At 40.2% G+C, this 21,671-nt stretch overlaps 1 protein-coding gene across 4 annotated transcripts in view; it reads right to left on the bottom strand.

Moving 5' to 3' along the window:
- Window positions 1-242: 242 nt before the first annotated feature.
- The window catches only part of CA13 (carbonic anhydrase 13), a 48,800-nt gene continuing 27,371 nt past the window's right edge, over window positions 243-21,671 (bottom strand). The window contains exons 7-9 of one of the 4 annotated variants that reach the window (XR_005381177.1): window positions 14,022-14,342; window positions 9,943-10,258; window positions 243-676 (exon numbers count right to left, since the gene is read on the bottom strand). Coding sequence is in view for 1 of the 4 variants with exons in the window: in XM_038579665.1 (XP_038435593.1) it covers window positions 14,223-14,342 (120 nt within the window). In the remaining 3 variants the exon portion in view is untranslated. Of the gene's footprint in view, window positions 677-9,942; window positions 10,259-11,750; window positions 12,201-12,268; window positions 14,343-21,671 lie in introns of those variants that run through there. The other 3 variants (XR_005381179.1, XR_005381178.1, XM_038579665.1) reach the window with 3 other exon arrangements.

Below are 21,671 nucleotides of genomic sequence, written 5' to 3'. Positions count from 1 at the left end.
TGGATGGTCACATCGGGGACCTAAGGGAAGAAAGCCAAGGCTGAGCAGGGCAGTTATTGCCTTTAATGAAAGCTGTGATCCTTGGAGGCCGCAGTACAGTCTTGACCCAATAGAAAACGTAGAATTGAATGAGATTGAAGAAAGAACAACTGGTTTCCTAACGCCACCGTGAATCTCCACAAGTATGAGGCGTGCCAAAGAGAAGGACGGTGTGGGTAAGATGACAAAGAGACACTTCTAAGTAAGTCCCTGGTAAGAAAGCTTTTAATAAATAAGTCCTGGGTGTCTGATAGAGCCTCGGCCTTGCTTGAAGGCCTCCGTCTGGCCCAGGCCCTTTGCAAAGAAGGAGGACACCACTCACCCATGAGACTCTATGCTGCTGGAAACCATAGGGAAGGATGACATGTTTATGGAGTGAAGAGTGACCCAGCATTGAAGCAGCCTTGACTCCAGGACGTGCACATGCAAACTTGCTGTCACCTGGGGCCGCCTCCCCGATTAATAGAGGTAGACCACAGAGAGTAGGGAGGATAATGTTCACCCTTAAGGAATACTGCCTCGGCCTTCCCCCCCAGGCAGGGTCACAGTGCACAGTGCATGGTGCCCGGAGCACCAAGCAATACCCAGGCCAGGTGGCAGAGATGCTTCTGGAGGGACCGCTGGCCAGGAGCTGCACCTGCAGGGAGGGGAGAAAAGACAGGTCAGAGCAAAATAGGAGCTGACCTGGCTCATTCCTGGGCGCCCACGAGGCGCTGCGTGCAAATGCCTGGACGCCAGGGAGGAGTGGGAGTCCTTGGAGGGCCCTGGAATCTGGCCCTGGAATCTGGCCCCAGCAGGGGGAGGAGAGCACGGCCCGGCCGCGCCCCAGGCAAAGCGCATTTTCTTTTCCAACAGCGCCACCTGGTGGTTGACGGGAGGGACGACGCCCTGCTGTCCGACCCCCCATCCTTTTTCACCCTTTTAGGGGAGATCATTTCCCCCATAAGTTTTCCCTCTTGGATTTCCTTGAGTGCCTGTTAGAAAACTCTTTTTCTCCCTTTCAAACACCATCTCCTAATAAGAGCATCATTCTCCTTCCCGCTGTCCTCTCCCAGGCTTCCTTTCTCTTAGTGTGTGTCTCACTCCAGCCCCCTTTTGGAAGGTGCAGGGTCCAGGGCAAAGTGACCCATATGGCATCTATTAAATCGAGAGTGAGAGTCTCTGAGGGAATCAGCTACTTGGCCAGTCCATTTATACCTTCGAACGCTGCGTGCGAGCTTGGAGAAGGCCTTCACAGTACTGAAGCACCATGGAAAGTGGTCTGTGGCAGGTGTGTGTGTGTGTGGCGTTGCCCTAACCCACATCTTAAAAACTGCAATCTCTTTTAAAAGTTTTCTGGGGTGCCTGGGTGTCTCAGCTGGTTAGGTGTCCGTCTGAGGCTCAGGTCATGGTCTCAGGGTGCTGGGATCAAGCTGCACATGGGGCTCCCTGCTGGGGATGGAGTGTGGGGGCCTGCTTCACCCTCTGCCCCTCGCCCCTCATGCCCACACTCTCTCTCTCTCTCTCTCAAATAAATAAAGTCTTTTTTATTTTCTTAAGAAACAATGCTCACTGCATATAGCACCACAGCTGACATAGAATTCCACACCCAGTTTTCTGCAGAAGCACAAAACGAATCCAGAAAATCAAAGATTATATTGCGAATCTCCCTGTTATTTTGTTTATTTTTCTTTTTTTTATTTTTTTTAAAGATTTTATTTATTTATTCATTCATGACAGACATAGAGAGGGGGGCAGAGACACAGGCAGAGGGAGAAGCAGGCTCCATACAGGGAGCCCGACGTGGGACTTGATCCCAGGACTCCAGGATCAGGCCCTGGGCCACAGGCAGGCGCTGAAACACTGAGCCACCCAGGGATCCCCTTGTTTATTTTCCTTATTGAGATATAACCGACGTAACATCGCATACCCTTTAGGGGTACGATGTGTTGATTTCATACATTTATACATTGCACTATGATTCCACCTCAGGTTTGCTAACACGTCCCTCACGTTACATAATTATCATTTCTTTTTCTGTGGTGAGAACATTCAAGGTCTAGTCTTTTAGCAACTTTGAGGGATATGATACAGCTTTGTTGACTATAATCACCAGCCTGCGTATTAGCGCTCTAGAATGTATTCGTGTTCTGGTTACAAGTTTGTAAACTTTGACCAGCTATGTCATTTCATTTTTAGCTTTTTTAAACTCTCTGTGTTTTAAACTATATTATTTTATTTTTATTTTATTCTTTTTTTAAGGTTTCATTTGTTTATTTGACAGAGAGAGAACACAAGCAGGGAGGTGACAGGGAGAGGGAGAGGGAGACGCAGGCTCCCGCCGAGCAAGGAGCCGGACACGGGGCTCGATCCCAGGACCCTGGGATCATGACCTGAGCTGACAGCAGACACTTCACTGACTGAGCCACCCAGGCACCCCTAAAATATATCATTTTAAATATGCATGAAAATATATTCATTTGTTCATTGAAGGCATACTTCTTGATGTCCAGCATGGGCCGATCACTATTCAGATGCTAGAAACACCGGCTAACGAAATAAAAACCCTGTTCTTTGGGAGGTTGCCTTCCAGTAGTTACCTTCTAGTTAGCTTCTACTAGTTCTTTGGGAGGTTACCTCCTAATGACAGATGACATTAGAAATAATATTAGATTAGGTTAAGTGCTGTGAAAAGAACAGTCAGGCAAAGTAAGGAGAAAGAGAGTAACAGGGCGCTACTTCAGAGACTACTGTCAGGGAGAGCCTCTCTGAGGAGGTGACATTTGAATGAATGAGGGAGCGATCTGTGGAAAGATCCAGGAAAGGGCATTCCAGGTGAAGAGCATATCAATTGTAAAGGCTTGAAAAGGCCTGCTGGAGAAATACCGAGTGTCTGCAGCACCGTGCAGTGGGTGGGACCCCAGTGGAGAACAGGACAAAGGCAGCCAGCACAGGTGACACAGAGCCCTATGAGGATTTTGGCTTTTATCCAGAGCAAGAGGAAGTCACTGAGGCATGGAGCTGGAGGGAATGAAGCACTTTGGCCTATTTTTTTCAAAGATGCCCTCTGGCTGCTGTGTGGAGAAGGCGATGGGAGGCAAGACTAGAGCCAGAAGACCAGTTGGGAGCCATGGTTTCAGAGTAGAGTCCATAAGACCTGCTGGCAGATTAACACGGCTTGAGATAAAGAGGGGGTGTGTTTTGAGTAGCCGGTGGTCAAAGAGATGAGACGAAAGCCCTGGGAGAGTGGGGGTCGCAGGGAAGAAGCGCATGGAATGGAGGCATCTGTTTGGACACACTCATTGCGAGATGTCTCAGGAATCCCATAGAGTTGTCTTCTAGGCAGTTGGATATATGAGAGAATTGCAGAGGAACGTTGGCGCTGGACATATAAATACGGGGCCTCATCAGGATAGTTGTTGAATGTTGTTTAAAGTCACAGGACTAGAAGAAAATCACCCAGAGAGAGAGAGTGAAATAAAAAGAGAACAGACTAGGAAAAAAAAAAAATCAGCTGCAAAGGAGAGAAGAAACCAGGAGATGTGTCGCACAAGAAAAATGTGCTAGAAACACACATACACATATATACCTGTATACTTGTGGGTGTGAATGTGTGTGTGTATCTGTGTGTGTGTATGTGTATCCACATCCAGCAAATAATTAAATTCAGCGTTGAGCACTTAAGTATTTTTCTGATTCCGTGCCAAGACTAAAAGAGAATAAAGGAAAGTGGGAGAGAAGAAGCTATTTTTTGGCTTTGATTTATGACTTAATGGGAGAAGGTTCACATGTAAACTTCCCTGAATGACGTTATTACAGAGCAACAGCATGTGATTACATTTTGCCAAGTCATCTGAAAGATACCGTCTGACCTGGTGATAAAATGACACATTTACCATTAAGCATCAGTTTCAGGGGCTAATTAGAGAATTAATCTGTAATTGGACATCAGCAATTAATAGCTAAATCTGAGACAGTTCCTTTATTTAAAAAAATTTAAATATTTAAACCTTCTCAACCTTGATTTTTTTTTTTTTTAACCTCGATTTTTAACAAAGATACATTTTCATCGAATCTGACAAAGTTTTTGCTTGGATAGGGAATGAAGTGAATCCTCGCTAATAAAGAAAATGAATACAGCTCTCTTTTCCTTTCTTCCTTAACATGGCTAGAAAGCCAGACTTGGCTTTGTGTTTTCTTAACAGACTCCTTTAAGTAAAAGAATAATTGGGGCTCACATTTCACACTCCTGTGATGAGTGAGCAAACTCAGTGTAAAGTGTGCCTCTGTGTAGCCGCAAAGCGCAACAGAACCTTCCATTGTTTAAGGAAGGAGCACCTCAAGCTGTGTTTGTCCAGGCTCCAGTTTCTAAAGGAAAAACACAGAAAGTATATCAACTGCACAAGAAATAAAAGGAGCAAATAGATGTGGATTTAGGAACTGTTGTTTCACTGCTTGATCTCAGGATGTCCAGGTGACAGATGGAGAAACCCAGCGCAGAATAGTCCCTGTGCCAAGAGGAAAGGGCACTGGCCGGTCAATGATACTCGGGAGACCCCTTGGGATCAGGGCTCCAGGAGTTTCAGAGGATCCCAAAGATTTTCATTATGTAACCACCCTGAAACTTGTCTTCAAAAGTTTAGATTACCTGCAAAACCTCTACTTAGTCATCGATTTGTGATTAGTCTGACTCCTATTTATCACAATGTCTGCCCTCTGGGTCCTTGATTTGATTCTTTTACTTCTCACCCCAACCTGCTGAGAAAAGGCTGCATCTACCTATATCAAAAGCTACATTTCCCTACAAGAAAACCCCCATGAAAACAAACAGGATGAAACAAAGAAACAGGCTATCTTGAATTCTTCTAGGTGTGCTGTCTCATTTTCTTTGTATTCTTTTGTATCCATACAATGAGTGGATTTAAACAATACCATTTTCAGTCCTTGGGGAGCTTTTATTGGGACTTTCCCAATAAAAACTTGAGAACAAGGAAGGTAAGTTTAAAATTCTATATATCCGCTAAAGGGCCCTAAGAGTTGGGCTTTGAAATCTGTACATTATGGTTAAGAAGAGACATTTAAAGACTTTCCTTACAGGGAAGAACGGCCCTCAGATCTGAAACTCTCACTCAGTGAATGTTGACATGTTAAAAGAAAGGATGACCAACTGGGGAAAAGGTTGATTTGTCACAAAAGAATAGAAAATGAGGGGCCCCTGGGTGGCTCAGTGGTTGAGCGTCTGCCTTTAGCTCAGGTCAAGGTCCAGGGAGCCTGCTTCTCCCTCGGCCTATGTCTGATTCTCTCATGAATAAATAAATAAAAACTTTTTTTAAAAAAAGAATAAAGAATGAAAACTACAGAGGTATATACTAATAGTTTATCCCAAAATGATCCAATGTTGAGAAAACATTAGCCAAAAGATCAAGTATTTTAGTTCTCTTGGCAAAATTATCCGTATTTTGGAGATAAGGGCTGGGAGCTACAACCAACAAAATTCTATTATGATGGTCTCACTTTGAAAATCACCCTTTTTAGTGAGTTGGATGTTTTAAACTTTTCCAGGTGGGACACCTGGGTGGCTCAGTGGTTAAGCATCTGCCTTTGGCTCAGGGCATGATCCTGGAGTCCCGGGATCAAGTACCATATTGAGCCCCCTGCATGGAGCCTGCTTCTCCCCTGCCTGTGTCTCTGCTTCTCTCTGTGTGTCTCACATGAATAAACAAAATCGTCCAAAAAAACAAAAAAACAAAAAAAACTATTCCATGTCTACTGATATAAGACATTTACTTCTTCCATTTATCTTCTTTGTCCTAAATTCCATACTCACCAAGCAAACTTCTGATTTGGTTTCCTATGTATGGTGACCTTCCTAGTGGGATTTGATAGATACTCTTTGAAAGTAGTCATAGTGATCTGAGTATTCCAACTAAAATCAGGTGCATACTGCTCTTTATAAATTAATAACTTGACTTTTTTTTTTTTTTTTGCTTTATATATCAAACTTGTGACCTCACTGATTGTGAGTCTGCACCTGAAAAAGAAATTCACTGTAGTGACAAAGTAGGCTTCTAACCTTGCAGCTTTGAGGGCTTGGCTCTAGAACTGTATTAAGGTATATCAACTTAGGAGACTCCTTAGAAAGCAGCCATGTGGCCTACACGTGAACACATTTGCCCTTCTGCATGGCTACGACCTAACAAGAAAGCTGAACTGTAACTAATCTGCCAAGATAGATTATTGCTCTTTTCCAGGAGAAGAAGCAAGAGCTAGAAGGCAGTATCTTGGGGAGGTAACTCTGTAAGGGTAGAAAAGGAAGGATGAGGGGAAGAGGAAGGCCAATCAATGTAAAAATTGAGATTGGGAAAGGATAAAGAATACTGAAGTTCATGGTCAAAACCATTCCATAATACACGATAAGAAAAAGACAAAGGGCTGAGAAGAAATTTTTCAAAATTGAGTGCCTAGAGCTAAAGGAGTAACAGCTTGCTAAGAGCAAGAGTATGTGGGACGTTTCTGTTTGCAGAACCCAGGGAACTACAAGGCCGGGACTTCAAGTGACTACAGTGAGTCGTTTAGACTGGAATTCAGCTGTTAATTCAAACTTAGAGGAAATTATATTGTTCCTCCAACACCTAAACAGAAATTAGTGTAAATTGCTTACCCTTGGATTTGATGTTGGGAAGTAAAGAGTACATCTAGAAGTGCCTGAGGTAGTGTGATGAATCCTATGTCAAATAATGTGAGACTGTATGACCAGAATTTACCTTTTTACATCTCAGTAATATGTATGCATATCTATATCTGGTCTTATTGCAGCATTAATAGAACTTAGTTACTGTTCACTAGACCTGGTCAGAACTCACTTTTTAAAAAAATTTTATTTATTTATTTATTTATTTATTTATTTATTTATTTATTATCTAGTTATTTATTTTTTATCTCAACTCTTTTAGAGCAGAAATGTGCTGAGAAGAATGAAGGATGGGACACTGAATCATGACATGATCCACAGGAGTGGCTCTTAATCCTTTTGGTCTCAGGACCCTTTGCTCTTGAAAGTTACTGAAGACCCCAAACAACTTTTGTTAATGTGGGTAATATCTATTGATGGTCACTATATTAGAAGTTAAGACTGAGAAATTATTAAGTATTTATTAATCCACTTAAATATAATGGATTCATATAATAAATAATAAATGAACATAACAGATTTAATGAAAATATGTTATAAAACAAAAAATGTAATAAGTGGCAATTACAGTTTTTGTAAATCTCCTTAATATCTGGCTAAATAGAAGATAGCTGGATTGTTATATCTGTTTCTACATTTAATCTCTCATGATACGCTGTTTTGTTTTAACTACATGAAGAAAATCCAGATTCCCACATATAAGTAGCTGTAAAATGGAGAAATGTATTAATAACCTTTTGAGATAATTATGGATATTCTTCTTTAATAAAACACTAAAATTTAACAATAGTTTCTTAAAATATTTTCTTAAAAGTTATGTATAAAGAAACTCTATGAATAAACCTTTCATACTTTGTTCCATTAAAATGTATTGGTCTATTTTGCATTGTGAATAGATATTTTATCTGTCCATGAATTTGTAACATCATGCACTGTTTGTTTAGAAAATACTGGTTCACCGAGTGATGCATATCTTCAAAATGTTGGCACAATTCATTATACAATATCAAAAAAATCACATTTAAAAAAATTACCACTGGTCTCATCAAAAACATCTTTAAGCACTGAGAAGCTGGCATGCTCACAGAGGCAGATATGTTTTCCAAAATCCAAATTTTCTCTTTAAAGTTCTCATTTTATCATTGCCAACAAATCCTTTTAGTTGTTTTTCTTGAAATGAGAAGCTCACTTTGCTCATTTCCAAGAAAATATTTGCTAGTTATCCAAGTCTGAATATCCAATTTGTCAGTTGCTCTTTTAAGTCAAAATGGTGCTCAATGAAAAAAGTGTCGAGGCAACTGCCTGGTTCAGTCAATAGACCATGTGACTCTTGATCTCATGGTCATGAGTTCAAGCCCCACATGGGGTGTAGCTAACTTTAAAAAAATAAAAAAAGTGTCTAATTCAGTTTGCAACTCAAACCATTACATAAGTGCTTTCCTGAAAGAAAACTGCAGCAGAAGCTCTTGCAAATTTTCCATTATGTTATACCAAATATTAAAAGAATGTGAACTCAGGAATAAAGATTAATAGTTAATCTCAGCCTAATTTTCAATAATACAAGCACAGTTAATAATTTTTACTTAACAAAAAGGACATTCTTAAGAAAAACATTTTAAAACTATGCATGGTGGTAAGGAAAAAATGACTAGTATCACCATTTACTGCCACAGCTTTGATTTATGCCAAGAAATTAGCCATTTTTTTCCATCAGCGCAAATGTCAAAGCAGTGAAAAAGGCAAATAATATCTTTTTCTTGCTCTTTTCTTTTCTTTTTATAGAGAGAGAGAGCACACAAGCAGGGGTGAGTGGGACACAGAGGGAGAGAGAGGATCCCAAGCAGGCTCCACTCCCATTGAAGAGCCCCACACAGGGCTCAGTCCCCACAACCCTGAGATCCTAACTGAGCCACCCAGTTGCACCATTGTATCTTGGTATTATTATAAATTAATTTTGACTTCACTGACCCCCTGGAAGTGTCTCAGGGGCCCTGGAGGTCTGCAAGCCACTTCCAGCGCTGCAGGTCCAAAGCACAGGTTGTAGAAGAAAATTATCTGGTTGTCCAGATGATGGCAGTAGAAAATTTTAGTCAGAGGAAAAATAGAAGGACCTTGGCCCTCATAAGGAAGGACACGATGTGTTTGGAGATCACGCTGGGCAAAGTGTACCCATGTAATAACAATGCAACAACCACAACGTACACCTCCACCCCCAATGGTCTTGGATTAATTTCATAATTGATAAATTAACATTTCATTAGGAAACAAATTGCTTGTGTTTTTAGGAATCTGTGGGCACCTGTTATTTCACTAAAGAACAATGATTTCAAGATTTCAAGATGTGCTAATTTTACATATAATCAGAGCACTTATTACTCATTTATTTATGTATGTCTTTATTTATTTATGTCTTTATTTATTTATTTATTTTTAAAGATTAGTTTATTTATTTTAGACAGCAGGGAGCGGCAGGGGGAGAGGGAGAGAGAACCTCAAGCAGACTCCTCCCTGAGCACTGAGCTCTACTCGGGGCCCAGTCTTACGACCCTGAGATCATGACCTGAGCCCAACCAAGAGTTGGCTGCTGAACCGAATGAGCCATCCAGGCACCCCTCATGTGTTCATTCATTAATGCTTTTAACAAATACTTCTTGAGCCACCAATAAAGACAAAGGCATTGTGAATCATAAGCATGAACGATCCACATTGGTTGCTAGACAAAGAAGGCTCAGAGAAATGAGGAGCAAATCTAAAAGGAACATCTCTGCCTCCTTGGAACTGGAAAGAAGCCACCAACAGACTGTCCATGATCAGAATCCAGTGTCAACATGTAAGCCTTACGGGAAACACCAACTGAATTGGGTCAACAAGTAGCTCTTCCCTGCTGAAGTTCCCAGGTTTGGCTAATTTTAGGTTGGGTACCTAGCCCTGACAATCCCCATCCTTCCTCATTCCTGTGGAAAAGTATCAATTTATCACTGCATCAAAGCACTAGCAGAAAAAAACTTTTTAAAATCTTATGCCCTGGGGCACCTGGGTGGCTCAGTGGTTGAGCATCTATCTTTGGCTCAGGGCATGATCCCAGGGACCTGGGATTGAGTCCTGAATCAGGCTCCCCACAGGGAGCCTGCTTCTCCCTCTGCCTACGTCTCTGCCTCCTTCTCTGTGTGTCTCTCATCAATAAATAAATAAAATCTTAAAAAAAAAATCTTATGCCCTTATGAAATGCTGACCTTGTATTTGGCTTGAGAAACTTCATTCTCTTTTAGGTGGATGATGATTATTTCCTGAAAGGTCTGAATTAGCTCGTGAGTTTTATTCTTTTCAGACCTCTCTTCAGCCACTCTTTGGTATAGAGTAGATATTATTGTTTTTGCCGCCCAGAATCTTTTCTCCCTTCCTCAGGTACTGGTTCCCAGTCTCCTTTTGCTGGAGTCAGCTCTCCTCTGTTCTTAATCTGTGTAGCTTGGGAAGGGGCCAATGTCACCTGCTTCCCCAAGTCTTGTATCTGCTGACCTTGATGACTTGTTGAAGGGCGTGTGGCTCATTCTAGGCAAACGGGAGTGAAAAAGAAAATTTTTCAAAGTTTTTGAAGAAAGAAGCTCTCCTTTACTGTTGGTGTGGCTTACAGGGGATGGTTTAGGGCTAGAGGTGCAGTCTGCCAACCCTCCTTTATGAAGGGAGAATCTAACTGCTGATGGAGCCCACAGAAGTGGAGACCACCAAGAAGGAGGGATACTGAGGCCGGATCTTAGCCCCTAGCTTCACACTATTGCTCTAGCCCTGTGGTGTTGGGGTTCCTATTGTTCTCCGGCCAAAGAGTCCTCACTGATACATCTCCCCACCCTCCATACAGGATACAAATCTACACAGAGAACCAGTGAATCCAGTGTTCAAAACATCACATTTGCAAATTTTCATGCCTTTGCTAATTTATCCAGAATTAATTTTTCTATCTTTTCCACATTTCCTTGGTGCTCTACAGATAGCCGAAATTAAAATACTTAACGTTAAAAAAAAAAAAAAAAAAAAAGATCAGTTACCTTCAAGTGTAAAGGACTGGTGGCAACTTAAACAATTATTCTCTCAGAGGAGTAAGCACTTCAATGGGTATTAAAATCTGGATACTAACTCTTTATCGGATGCGTCATTTGCAAATATCCTCTCCCATTCTGTTGCCTTTTAGTTTTGTTGATTATTTCCTTTGCTATGCAGAAGCTTTTTATCTTGGTGAAGTTCCAATAATTCATTTTTACTTTTGTTTCCCTAGTCTCAAGAGACATATCTAGGAAGAAGTTGCTATGGCCTATATCAAAGAGGTTATCACCTGTGTTCTCCTCTAGGATTTTGATGGTTTCCTGTCTTACATTTATGTCTTCCATCCATTCGGAATTCACTTTTTGTGTATGGTGTAAGAACGTGGCCCAGTTTCATTCTTCTGCATGATGCTGTCCACTTTTCCCAACACCATTTACTGAAGAGACTGTCTTTTTCCCATTGGATATTTTTCCTGCTTTATCAAAGACTAGTTGACCAATAGGGTTGTGAGTCCATTTCTGGACTTTCTATACTGTTCCATTGATCTGTGTGTCTGTATTTTGTGCACATACCATACTGTCCTGATCCCTACAGTTTTGTGATATAATTAGAAGTCTGGAATTGTAAGGCCTCCAGCTTTGCTCTTCTTTTTCAAGACGGCTTGGCTATTCAGGGTCTTTTGTGGTTCCATACAAATTTTGGGGTTATTTGCTCTAGGTCTGTGAAAAATGCTGGTGGTATTTTGTTAGGAAAAGCATCGAATATGTAGATTGCTTTGGGTAATATAGAACAATATTTGTTCTTCCAATACATGAGCATGAATATTTTTCCATTTCTTTGTGTCTTTTTCAATTTCTTTTGTCATTGTTTTACAGTTTTCAGAATACAGATCTTTTACCTCTTTACTTGGGGTTTATTTCTGGATATCTTATAGTTTTTGGTGCAACTGTAAATGGGACCAATTCCTTGATTTCTCTTTCTGCTGTTTCATGGTTGGTATAAAGAAATGCAACAGGTTTCTATACATTGATTTTGTATACAGCAACTTTACTGAATTCATGTATCAGCTCTAGGAATTTTGGGGTGGAGTTTTTTTGAGTTTTTTTTAATATGGAGTATCATGTCATATGTAAATAGTGAAAATCTGACATCTTCCTTGCCAATTTGGATGCCTTTTATTCCTTATGGTTATTTTAGCTATATTGTAGCTTTGTAGGATAATGTCCTCACTTACAGGAAATATATACTAAAGCTTGTGGGATGGTGGAGCAGTAGGTTTGCAACTTACTCTCAAATAATTCAGAAAAAATGTACTGTTTGCATTTTTTTGTGAGTTTAAGATTATTTTCTAAATAGAAAGTATAAAACGATAATCTTGTTTTATGTCTTGCATATGCGAGTCCCTGATACAGTTCAAAGTTTATCTCATTTTCTTCATTACGGTTGAATTCAACTTAAATAAAACACAAAATGTTTAATGAACATAAATCCAACATGTGTAGGAAACAAAAGAGATCCATATTAGTATTTATACTCTTTAATCTTTTTAAGAGATAACAACTTCAACATACACTTAGATCTTTTGCCCCTAAGAGATAAATAAATTAGCAGACAGTCTTCAAGATAATGAGTGATATGTTGACTTTTAGTCTACTAAAGTCCAATTTGTAGCATGGAACTGAGGCAATATTGTAGCAGAAACCCTAAATTACAACGTAAAAACTCTCATGCAAAGTAACTAGAATCCTCGTTACACACCCCTTCAAACAGAACAACTACCTTCTCTGAGGAAACAGACTTCTTTCTGTGACTAGGATACCTCACAACATGTCTTTCCAAACTAAAGAAACACCTTCCCATTCAACATTGGTATTTTTAAAACATCTGGTTACACAAGTAGATTTAATAAATTATTCCTTTCAGAAGAAACCACCTTTAAGAGATAACTTATATTTTACTTGTTACATTAACTGATGGTGCATTTAATCACAAGCTGCGAGATAATTACCGAAGACATCAAATAAAATAGTTTAAAAGATTCAGTTCATTAAAGATTTATGAGATGGCAATCTCCTGCAAGGCTTAAGCTACATGAGGGAAAACAGAAATGACCAGTTAGACTTCAGGAGCTTATCTTCTGCAACTGAGTACAGCATTATCATATAATTTACTGACACTCAGTTATCCTATCAAGAAAACTATTACAATAATTTAAGATATCAAAATCTACATTCAGAGGAGGAATGGTGTTTGAAACAAATTAACAAAATCAAGGAAACTCAGCTAAACTTCTCTCAGAAGACAGAAGTGTACTCTGTGTCCAAGCCTTAAACGTGGTTAAATTAATGGTGTCACTCCACTTGCACCAGAGAGAGTGAAAGGACCCTCACCATCCTCCTTCACCAAAAACAAAGAAAAATACATAAGAGGCAACAGGTTAAAGTGAATATCAACAGCCAACTTATAAAATTACTTGTGAGATTGAGGGACATGGATAAAAAGGGAGATGAACTTTGCCATGGAAATGGGTTGAAGGGTTTGTGAGCTGACTGTATACTTATATGAGACTCAAGTAAATATTTTCCACCACTTGACAGAACAGTAACCTATACAGGATTGCTCCCTGCTCTGTGCCAAAACAAGGGGAAAAGTAAGCAACCCATTCATCATCATGCCCTTGGGCTGCACCACCAGCCTGGTACCTTGCAATCTGTTAGTTTCAAACTATGTCAATAAACTGGCAAGCACTGCATCTGGTCAATTATCAACCTGGTTATCACTAACATTACTGCACGAATGTGATATAGGGCATAACTCATTAAGGTTTAAGCAGTCATTCATATCCTGAGGAATTGCCCACCAAAATTGGATAGGTTAATTTTGAGTTGTGGAACAGACACAGTGAGTAGTTATATCCCACCCCCCAGAATGCTCAGATTGTTCATTCTATTAAAGGTACCATGCAATGAGAATCAACAACATAATCAAAACAAAAACTCCCTTTAAAAGGAAATATTATCAACGTTTTATGAATTGGAATGATATCGAGACATTAAGACTCCTTTGTGTGGAAAAAGATATCATGATCTTATCATTCTGGAAAAGATTTTAATTTTTTTCACCAAACATTGCTGAGAGATATGACTGATTCAATCTCTAGGGCAAGGGAAAATTTTTTAATGTTTTAGGAAGTTGTGCAATGCCTGCCATGTTCCCACACAGGTAGTAAAAGATTGTATTTTGTAGGTTTTAACACACATCAAACAATGTTTACCGTTTGAGTCCTGATGAGTGGAAATCTGAGATGGATGAGTTAAGTTAGTTTGATTGCAGAGATCTGAGCTTCTTTCGGGTGCTGAAGCTGAAAGCAATATGGTACCCATAAGCCAGAATTCTAAGAAAGAGCTGTTAGCAGGGATTTTTGCGTTTTGTTTTTTTCTCCACAGACATGTTTGCAGTGGTCAGCTGGTGACTTTTAATGGAAAGAAGCTCTCACTTTTCGGCCCTTCAGAGGCTGTGGTGGGCGGTGGTTGCTCAACAAAAAGGCCGCTGCTTCGCCCTCCGCTGTGCAGAGGAGAGTGCGGAATGTGGCCAGCTGTTGAAGAAGAGAGAAGAGTTGGCTTCAGCAGAGAAAGTCACACCAATGTTGGTGAACTGCCCTCCATAGAAAGTTACGAAACATATAACCTTTCCTCTACCAGGAACTAATATGTTACAGTAAAAGTGTTCTAAATTATGAGTCATATAAGTAATAAAACAATACTTCTGCTAAGTTCTCACCATGACACAAGTACCTGTGGGTTCAAAAAATTAAATACATAAGCACTTTATCTGAGGATCAAAATAATATGAGGAAATGACATTTAGAATGTGGGTCGGGGTGCCTGGGTGGCTCGGTTGGTTAAGCGTCTGCCTTCAGCTCAGGTCATGATCTCAGGGTTCTGGGATGGAGCCCTGCATTGGGCTCCTGGCTCAGCAGGTTGTCTTCTCCCTCTGGCCTTCCCCTTGCTCATGCTCTCTCTCTCTCTCTCTCTCTCTCTCAAATAAATAAATATTTTTTTAAAAATTCACACTAGGATACATCTATTAAGTTTCCATCATCATCATTTAGCTGAAGCTCCAAATATTTCTTGTTCAGCACTAGCCAGGATGGGAGGCAGAGGCGATGGAGCTCCTCTATAATAAGAGACAGCGGTTTGTAACCACACTCCCCGGAGAGAAGTTCTCGCATCATACCCAGGCAGACATGTCTTTGCACAAGTGATACTTTGAGAGATCTTTTAAAAGGGTATAGATATGGGCAAGATAAGACAAATACTTAGAACTTACTATTACTTGTGTTTCATTAGACCAGATTATAGCTAAAGCCAGAGGAGACTTGAAGAATTCTCTGGTAAAGTCAAGCAGCAGAGGTAAATAAAATCTAACCTCTGGAGCCACAGGGAAAATACTCAGCCTTCCACAGATCACGGGGAGCAAATCTCTATGTTGTGGCCTCTCCAGGTGGCTCAGCAGGATCCCAAGTCCTGAATCAGGGCACCAACTTGCTGGCCTCAGCAAACACAACTTGCCTCCCAGTGAAACTGCCCAGTACTCTGAAGACCTTGGCTTTTTTATAAAAAGATTGTATTTATTTATTTGGGGGGGGGGGCAAGAGCATGGAAAGGGGCAAAAGGAGAGGGAGAACCAGGCTCCCCACCAAGCAGGAAGCCTGATGTGGGGCTTGATCCCAGGACTCCTCATCACCAAGACCCTAGGATCATGACCTGAGCCAAAGGCATACACGTAACTGATTGAGCCACCCAGGTGCACCTCCCACCCTTCTTTTGACTCCTCTGCAAGTTTGATCATGGTTCCCTACTTCCGTAACACGTTAACCCCATTGGAATTTACTCTAGTTCTATGACCTGCCTGCACATTTTGGTCAGACTCACTGAACCTGTCCTGATGTCTCACCAAATCCCTTCCCTTTTTGGCTCTGGATCTCCCTCCCAATTGCTTAGCCCAGGTAGGCAGACCCTGCATCTGTCCGTCCCTGCTCAGATGTGCTTCTCTTGGGCCTGGTGTCCTCCACCACTGCACTAACCTCAAAATGCTTAGCCCTGGCTGGCCCTTATCAGTCTCCTCACTCTCTGGGCTCCTGGGCTTCTTGCAGACAGAAAATGGGCTGCTCTGTCATGAAGGCTGATCCCATCTACACGAGTCCTGGCAGGAATCGCCCCATATTAGCCTGAAGGCTGACGTGAGTATGATCTGTTTTGCTGTTTTTCTTGGCTCTACTACTGAAATTTTAATTTCTTTACATAGCAACCGCAATAAGCAGAAACACTCTTTTCTAATGTTTTGTAAGTAGCTTTGCTTATGTCACTCTAGTGCTCAAATGTCTAATAGCAAGCCACTGCCTGTCAAAGCTGGATAATAATAAAAGTGAAATCTCTCTTACAGAACATGATGGGCCAGGTATTGTGCTAAGTCCTTTACATGCCTATCTCATTTAATCAATGATACACTCTTATCCTCATTTTATAGGAGCTTGATGGAGAGCTAGGAAGTTTCAATAAATAAGCCATCTGGCAAATAGGTCATGCACTAACCACAGCACAATATTGCAACTTTTTTTCTATTTTCCCCTCATCTCTTTTCGTGTGTTTTATTACGTAAATTTTCAAACATCCAGAAAGCTAGAAAGAGCAGAATAAACCACCACAAACTCAGTACCCAGCTTCATCAATCATTAACACACAGCCAATTTCATTTTATCCGTACTCCTACTCATTCTCTCTTTCCACCTCCGATCCTGCCCAAACTGGATTATTTTGAAGCAAATTCCCGAATATCATATCGCTTCAGGTGTGAACATTTCAAAATCTATCTCCAAAACATGCAACATTTCTAGCTCTAATAAGGCCCCCAAAACAAACTAGTGAGCCTGGTTTCTGAGTCACTGGGTTCCAACCAACTAGATTGTCTCTGATTACGACCACACACAGGTCCCACCCAAAGCCAGTTTAGTGAAGGGCGGCCCCAGAGCATCTGAATGAAAAGACTTTGGGATGATTCTTAAAATTTCAGATTATGGAACCCTAAGCCAGACCTTCTGAATGAGAATTTCTAATAAGATCCACATTTTGATAAGCTCCTCCAGGTGATTGTTGTATATACTAAAGTCTGAGAATCTTAAGTATAAAGGTGCCCACATATTTTCTGCACCTTTTCTTGCCTTTATTTATGGTGTTCTTTCTTGAAATTGCTCCCTTTTTTTTTACTACCAGTCACTGCTTTTTCCCTAGCCCAGATATCAGCTCTTTCATGAAGTCTTTTCCTGATTTCTCCAATAAACCAGTCTCTCCCCTTTAACCTCCTTTACACCTCATTTCTCTTATATACCAAGCACAGCCACTGTTATAATTTTTTTATGCATTTATTTTATCTTGTCTATTAGATTATAAACTACTTGAAGACTAGGAACATTTTTAACACTCCTTTAACAATTCTTTGTTAAACACTTCCTTTGCATTATACCTTGCAAGAATTAGCAATTATTAAACAATTCTAGAATTGATTTGTACTGTCTTCTATAATTTGGAACTTTAATTACAAAGCTAATTACATGGAGTTTCTTATATAAGTCAAAGCTAATGTTCAAGTGAATGCATTCTTTCCTCATTTCACATTTAGCCTAAAGATGCAGAAGAAGAGTAATCCTAGATCATTATCATTAATTACATAATATAGCATTTTACTATTTAAAAGGGACATTAGGTTTTGCTTCCAGGTATGTTGGTCTAAGAACCTACAGACAACCTCCCTGTGGAAAATAACTCTAAAACCTAGACAATATTAAAAAAAAAAAACTGGGGATCCCTGGGTGGCTCAGCGGTTTAGCCCCTGCCTTTGGCCCAGGGCGTGGTCCTGGAGTCCCGGGATCGAGTCCCACATCGGGCTCCCTGCGTGGAGCCTGCTTCTCCCTCTGCCTGTGTCCCTGCCTCTGCCTCTCTCTCTCTCTCTCTCTCTCTCTCTTTCTCTCTCTGTGTCTCTCATGAATAAATAAATAAAATCTTAAAAAAAAAACAAAACTAGTCACAGGTAGTGGAGAGTGAGCAAAAGCAGAGGGACTCAGGTGGGTAATTTATTCTCACTTGAAGGAGAGATGGGAGCTCTACAGTGAGTTCCTATCTCTCCAGTGTTTCACTTGAAGCTGAGTAGAATCTGCAATGGAGCACACTGGTCTTAAGGAAAAGAATCAGAGAGAGGATCCTCAAACTCTATACCCAAGAACCACACATGGCTGTTCTGAGACCAGAACTGCTGCACAAAAAAGAAAATTTGCAATTCAAGCCTTGACCACACACACACACACACAAAAAAAAAAAAAAAAAAAAAAAATTACCTATTAAAGTAAAGGAAATAATATTCATCAGAAAAAAAATAACCAAATCCAGAATCTCCATAACTTAATGTTCATAACATCTAGAATATAATTTTAAAAATACTTCACATATCAGAAAGGGAGACAGAACATGAGAGACTCCTAACTCTGGGAAACAAACAAGGGGTGGTAGAAAGGGAGGTGGGCGGGGAGTGGGGATGACTGGGTGACAGGCACTGAGGGGGGCACTTGATGGGATGAGCACTGGGTGTTATGCTATATGTTGGCAAATTGAACTCCAATAATAAATAAATAAATAAATAAATAAATAAATAAATAAATAAATAAATATTAAAAATACTTCACATACAAAGAGGCAAGAAAATGGAACACATTCTCAAAAAAGGAAACATCAGCAGAGTCAGACCCAATAGGAACCAAAGTAGGAACTTAACAAGGATTTTTTCACAAGGATTTTAAAATGGCTACTTTAATTACCTGAGGGTTGTATGTTAAACAAAGCATCTTTAATGCAGAGTAGTGGAAAGTCTCAGCAGGAAAATAGATATAAGAAAAGAGAACCAAACCAAATATTTAGAACTAAAATATAGAATTGCTAAAACAAAAAATTACCTGGATAGACCTGACAGTCAAATTGACTCCAGAGGAAAGAGTGAATGAACTTGATCAATAGAAATTATCCATGATGAAAAACAGAAATATTAAAAATTATCTTTAAAAAAGAGTCTTGGACTCAAATACAGAAGCTAACCTTACACATAAAGGAGCTAGAGAAAAAACAGCAAATAGATCCTACACCCAAGAGAAGAAGGGAGTTAATAAAGATTCGAGCAGAACTCAACAAAATCGAGACCAGAAGAACTGTGGAACAGATCAACAAAACCAGGAGTTGGTTCTTTGAAAGAATTAATAAGATAGATAAACCATTAGCCAGCCTTATTAAAAAGAAGAGAGAGAAGACTCAAATTAATAAAATCATGAATGAGAAAGGAGAGATCACTACCAACACCAAGGAAATACACACGATTTTAAAAACATATTATGAACAGCTATACGCCAATAAATTAGGCAATCTAGAAGAAATGGACACATTCCTGGAAAGCCACAAACTACCAAAACTGGAACAGGAAGAAATAGAAAACCTGAACAGTCCAATAACCAGGGAGGAAATTGAAGCAGTCATCAAAAACCTCCCAAGACACAAGAGTCCAGGGCCAGATGGCTTCCCAGGGGAATTTTAACAAACGTTTAAAGAAGAAATCATACCTATTCTCCTAAAGCTGTTTGGAAAGATAGAAAGAGATGGAGTACTTCCAAATTCGTTCTATGAGGCCAGCATCACCTTAATTCCAAAACCAGACAAAGACCCCACCAAAAAGGAGAATTACAGACCAATATCCCTGATGAACATGGATGCAAAAATTCTCAACAAGATACTGGCCAATAGGATCCAAGAGTACATTAAGAAAATTATTCACCATGACCAAGTAGGATTTATCCCTGGGAAACAAGGCTGGTTCAACACCCGTAAAACAATCAATGTGATTCATCATATCAGCAAGAGAAAAACCAAGAACCATATGCTCCTCTCATTGGATGCAGAGAAAGCATTTGACAAAATACAGCATCCATTCCTGATCAAAACTCTTCAGAGTGTAGGGATAGAGGGAACATTCCTCGACATCTTAAAAGCCATCTATGAAAAGCCCACAGCAAATATCATTCTCAATGGGGAAGCACTGGGAGCCTTTCCCCTAAGATCAGGAACAAGACAGGGATGTCCACTCTCACCACTGCTGTTCAACATAGTACTGGAAGTCCTAGCCTCAGCAATCAGACAACAAAAAGACATTAAAGGCATTCAAATTGGCAAAGAAGAAGTCAAACTCTCCCTCTTCGCCGATGACATGATACTCTACATAGAAAACCCAAAAGTCTCCACCCCAAGATTGCTAGAACTCATACAGCAATTCGGTAGCGTGGCAGGATACAAAATCAATGCCCAGAAGTCAGTGGCATTTCTATACACTAACAATGAGACTGAAGAAAGAGAAATTAAGGAGTCAATCCCATTTACAATTGCACCCAAAAGCATAAGATACCTAGGAATAAACCTAACCAAAGAGGTAAAGGATCTATACCCTCAAAACTATAGAACACTTCTGAAAGAAATTGAGGAAGACACAAAGAGATGGAAAAATATTCCATGCTCATGGATTGGCAGAATTAATATTGTGAAAATGTCAATGTTACCCAGGGCAATATACACGTTTAATGCAATCCCTATCAAAATACCATGGACTTTCTTCAGAGAGTTAGAACAAATTATTTTAAGATTTGTGTGGAATCAGAAAAGACCCCGAATAGCCAGGGGAATTTTAAAAAAGAAAACCATATCTGGGGGCATCACAATGCCAGATTTCAGGTTGTACTACAAAGCTGTGGTCATCAAGACAGTGTGGTACTGGCACAAAAACAGACATATAGATCAGTGGAACAGAATAGAGAATCCAGAAGTGGACCCTGAACTTTATGGGCAACTAATATTCGATAAAGGAGGAAAGACTATCCATTGGAAGAAAGACAGTCTCTTCAATAAATGGTGCTGGGAAAATTGGACATCCACATGCAGAAGAATGAAACTAGACCACTCTCTTTCACCATACACAAAGATAAACTCAAAATGGATGAAAGATCTAAATGTGAGACAAGATTCCATCAAAATCCTAGAGGAGAACACAGGCAACACCCTTTTTGAACTCGGCCATAGTAACTTCTTGCAAGATACATCCACGAAGGCAAAAGAAACAAAAGCAAAAATGAACTATTGGGACTTCATCAAGATAAGAAGCTTTTGCACAGCAAAGGATACAGTCAACAAAACTCAAAGACAACCTAAAAAATGGGAGAAGATATTTGCAAATGACATATCAGATAAAGGGCTAGTTTCCAAGATCTATAAAGAACTTATCAAACTCAACACCAAAGAAACAAACAATCCAATCATGAAATGGGCAAAAGACATGAACAGAAATCTCACAGAGGAAGACATAGACATGGCCAACATGCACATGAGAAAATGCTCTGCATCACTTGCCATCAGGGAAATACAAATCAAAACCACAATGAGATACCACCTCACACCAGTGAGAATGGGGAAAATTAACAAGGCAGGAAACAACAAATGTTGGAGAGGATGCGGAGAAAAGGGAACCCTCATACACTGTTGGTGGGAATGTGAACTGGTGCAGCCACTCTGGAAAACTGTGTGGAGGTTCCTCAAACAGTTAAAAATAGACCTGCCCTACGACCCAGCAATTGCACTGTTGGGGATTTACCCCAAAGATACAAATGCAATGAAACACCGGGACACCTGCACCCCGATGTTTATAGCAGCAATGGCCACGATAGCCAAACTGTGGAAGGAGCCTCGGTGTCCATCCAAAGATGAATGGATAAAGAAGATGTGGTCTATGTATACAATGGAATATTACTCAGCTATTAGAAATGACAAATACCCACCATTTGCTTCAA

The sequence above is a fragment of the Canis lupus genome, chromosome 29 (genome assembly GCF_011100685.1).
Source record: "Canis lupus familiaris isolate Mischka breed German Shepherd chromosome 29, alternate assembly UU_Cfam_GSD_1.0, whole genome shotgun sequence".
In the NCBI taxonomy this organism is placed as follows: domain Eukaryota; kingdom Metazoa; phylum Chordata; class Mammalia; order Carnivora; family Canidae; genus Canis; species Canis lupus.
Note: the sequence above shows the minus strand (reverse complement) of the source record. Positions and strands in the feature narration are given on the sequence as shown.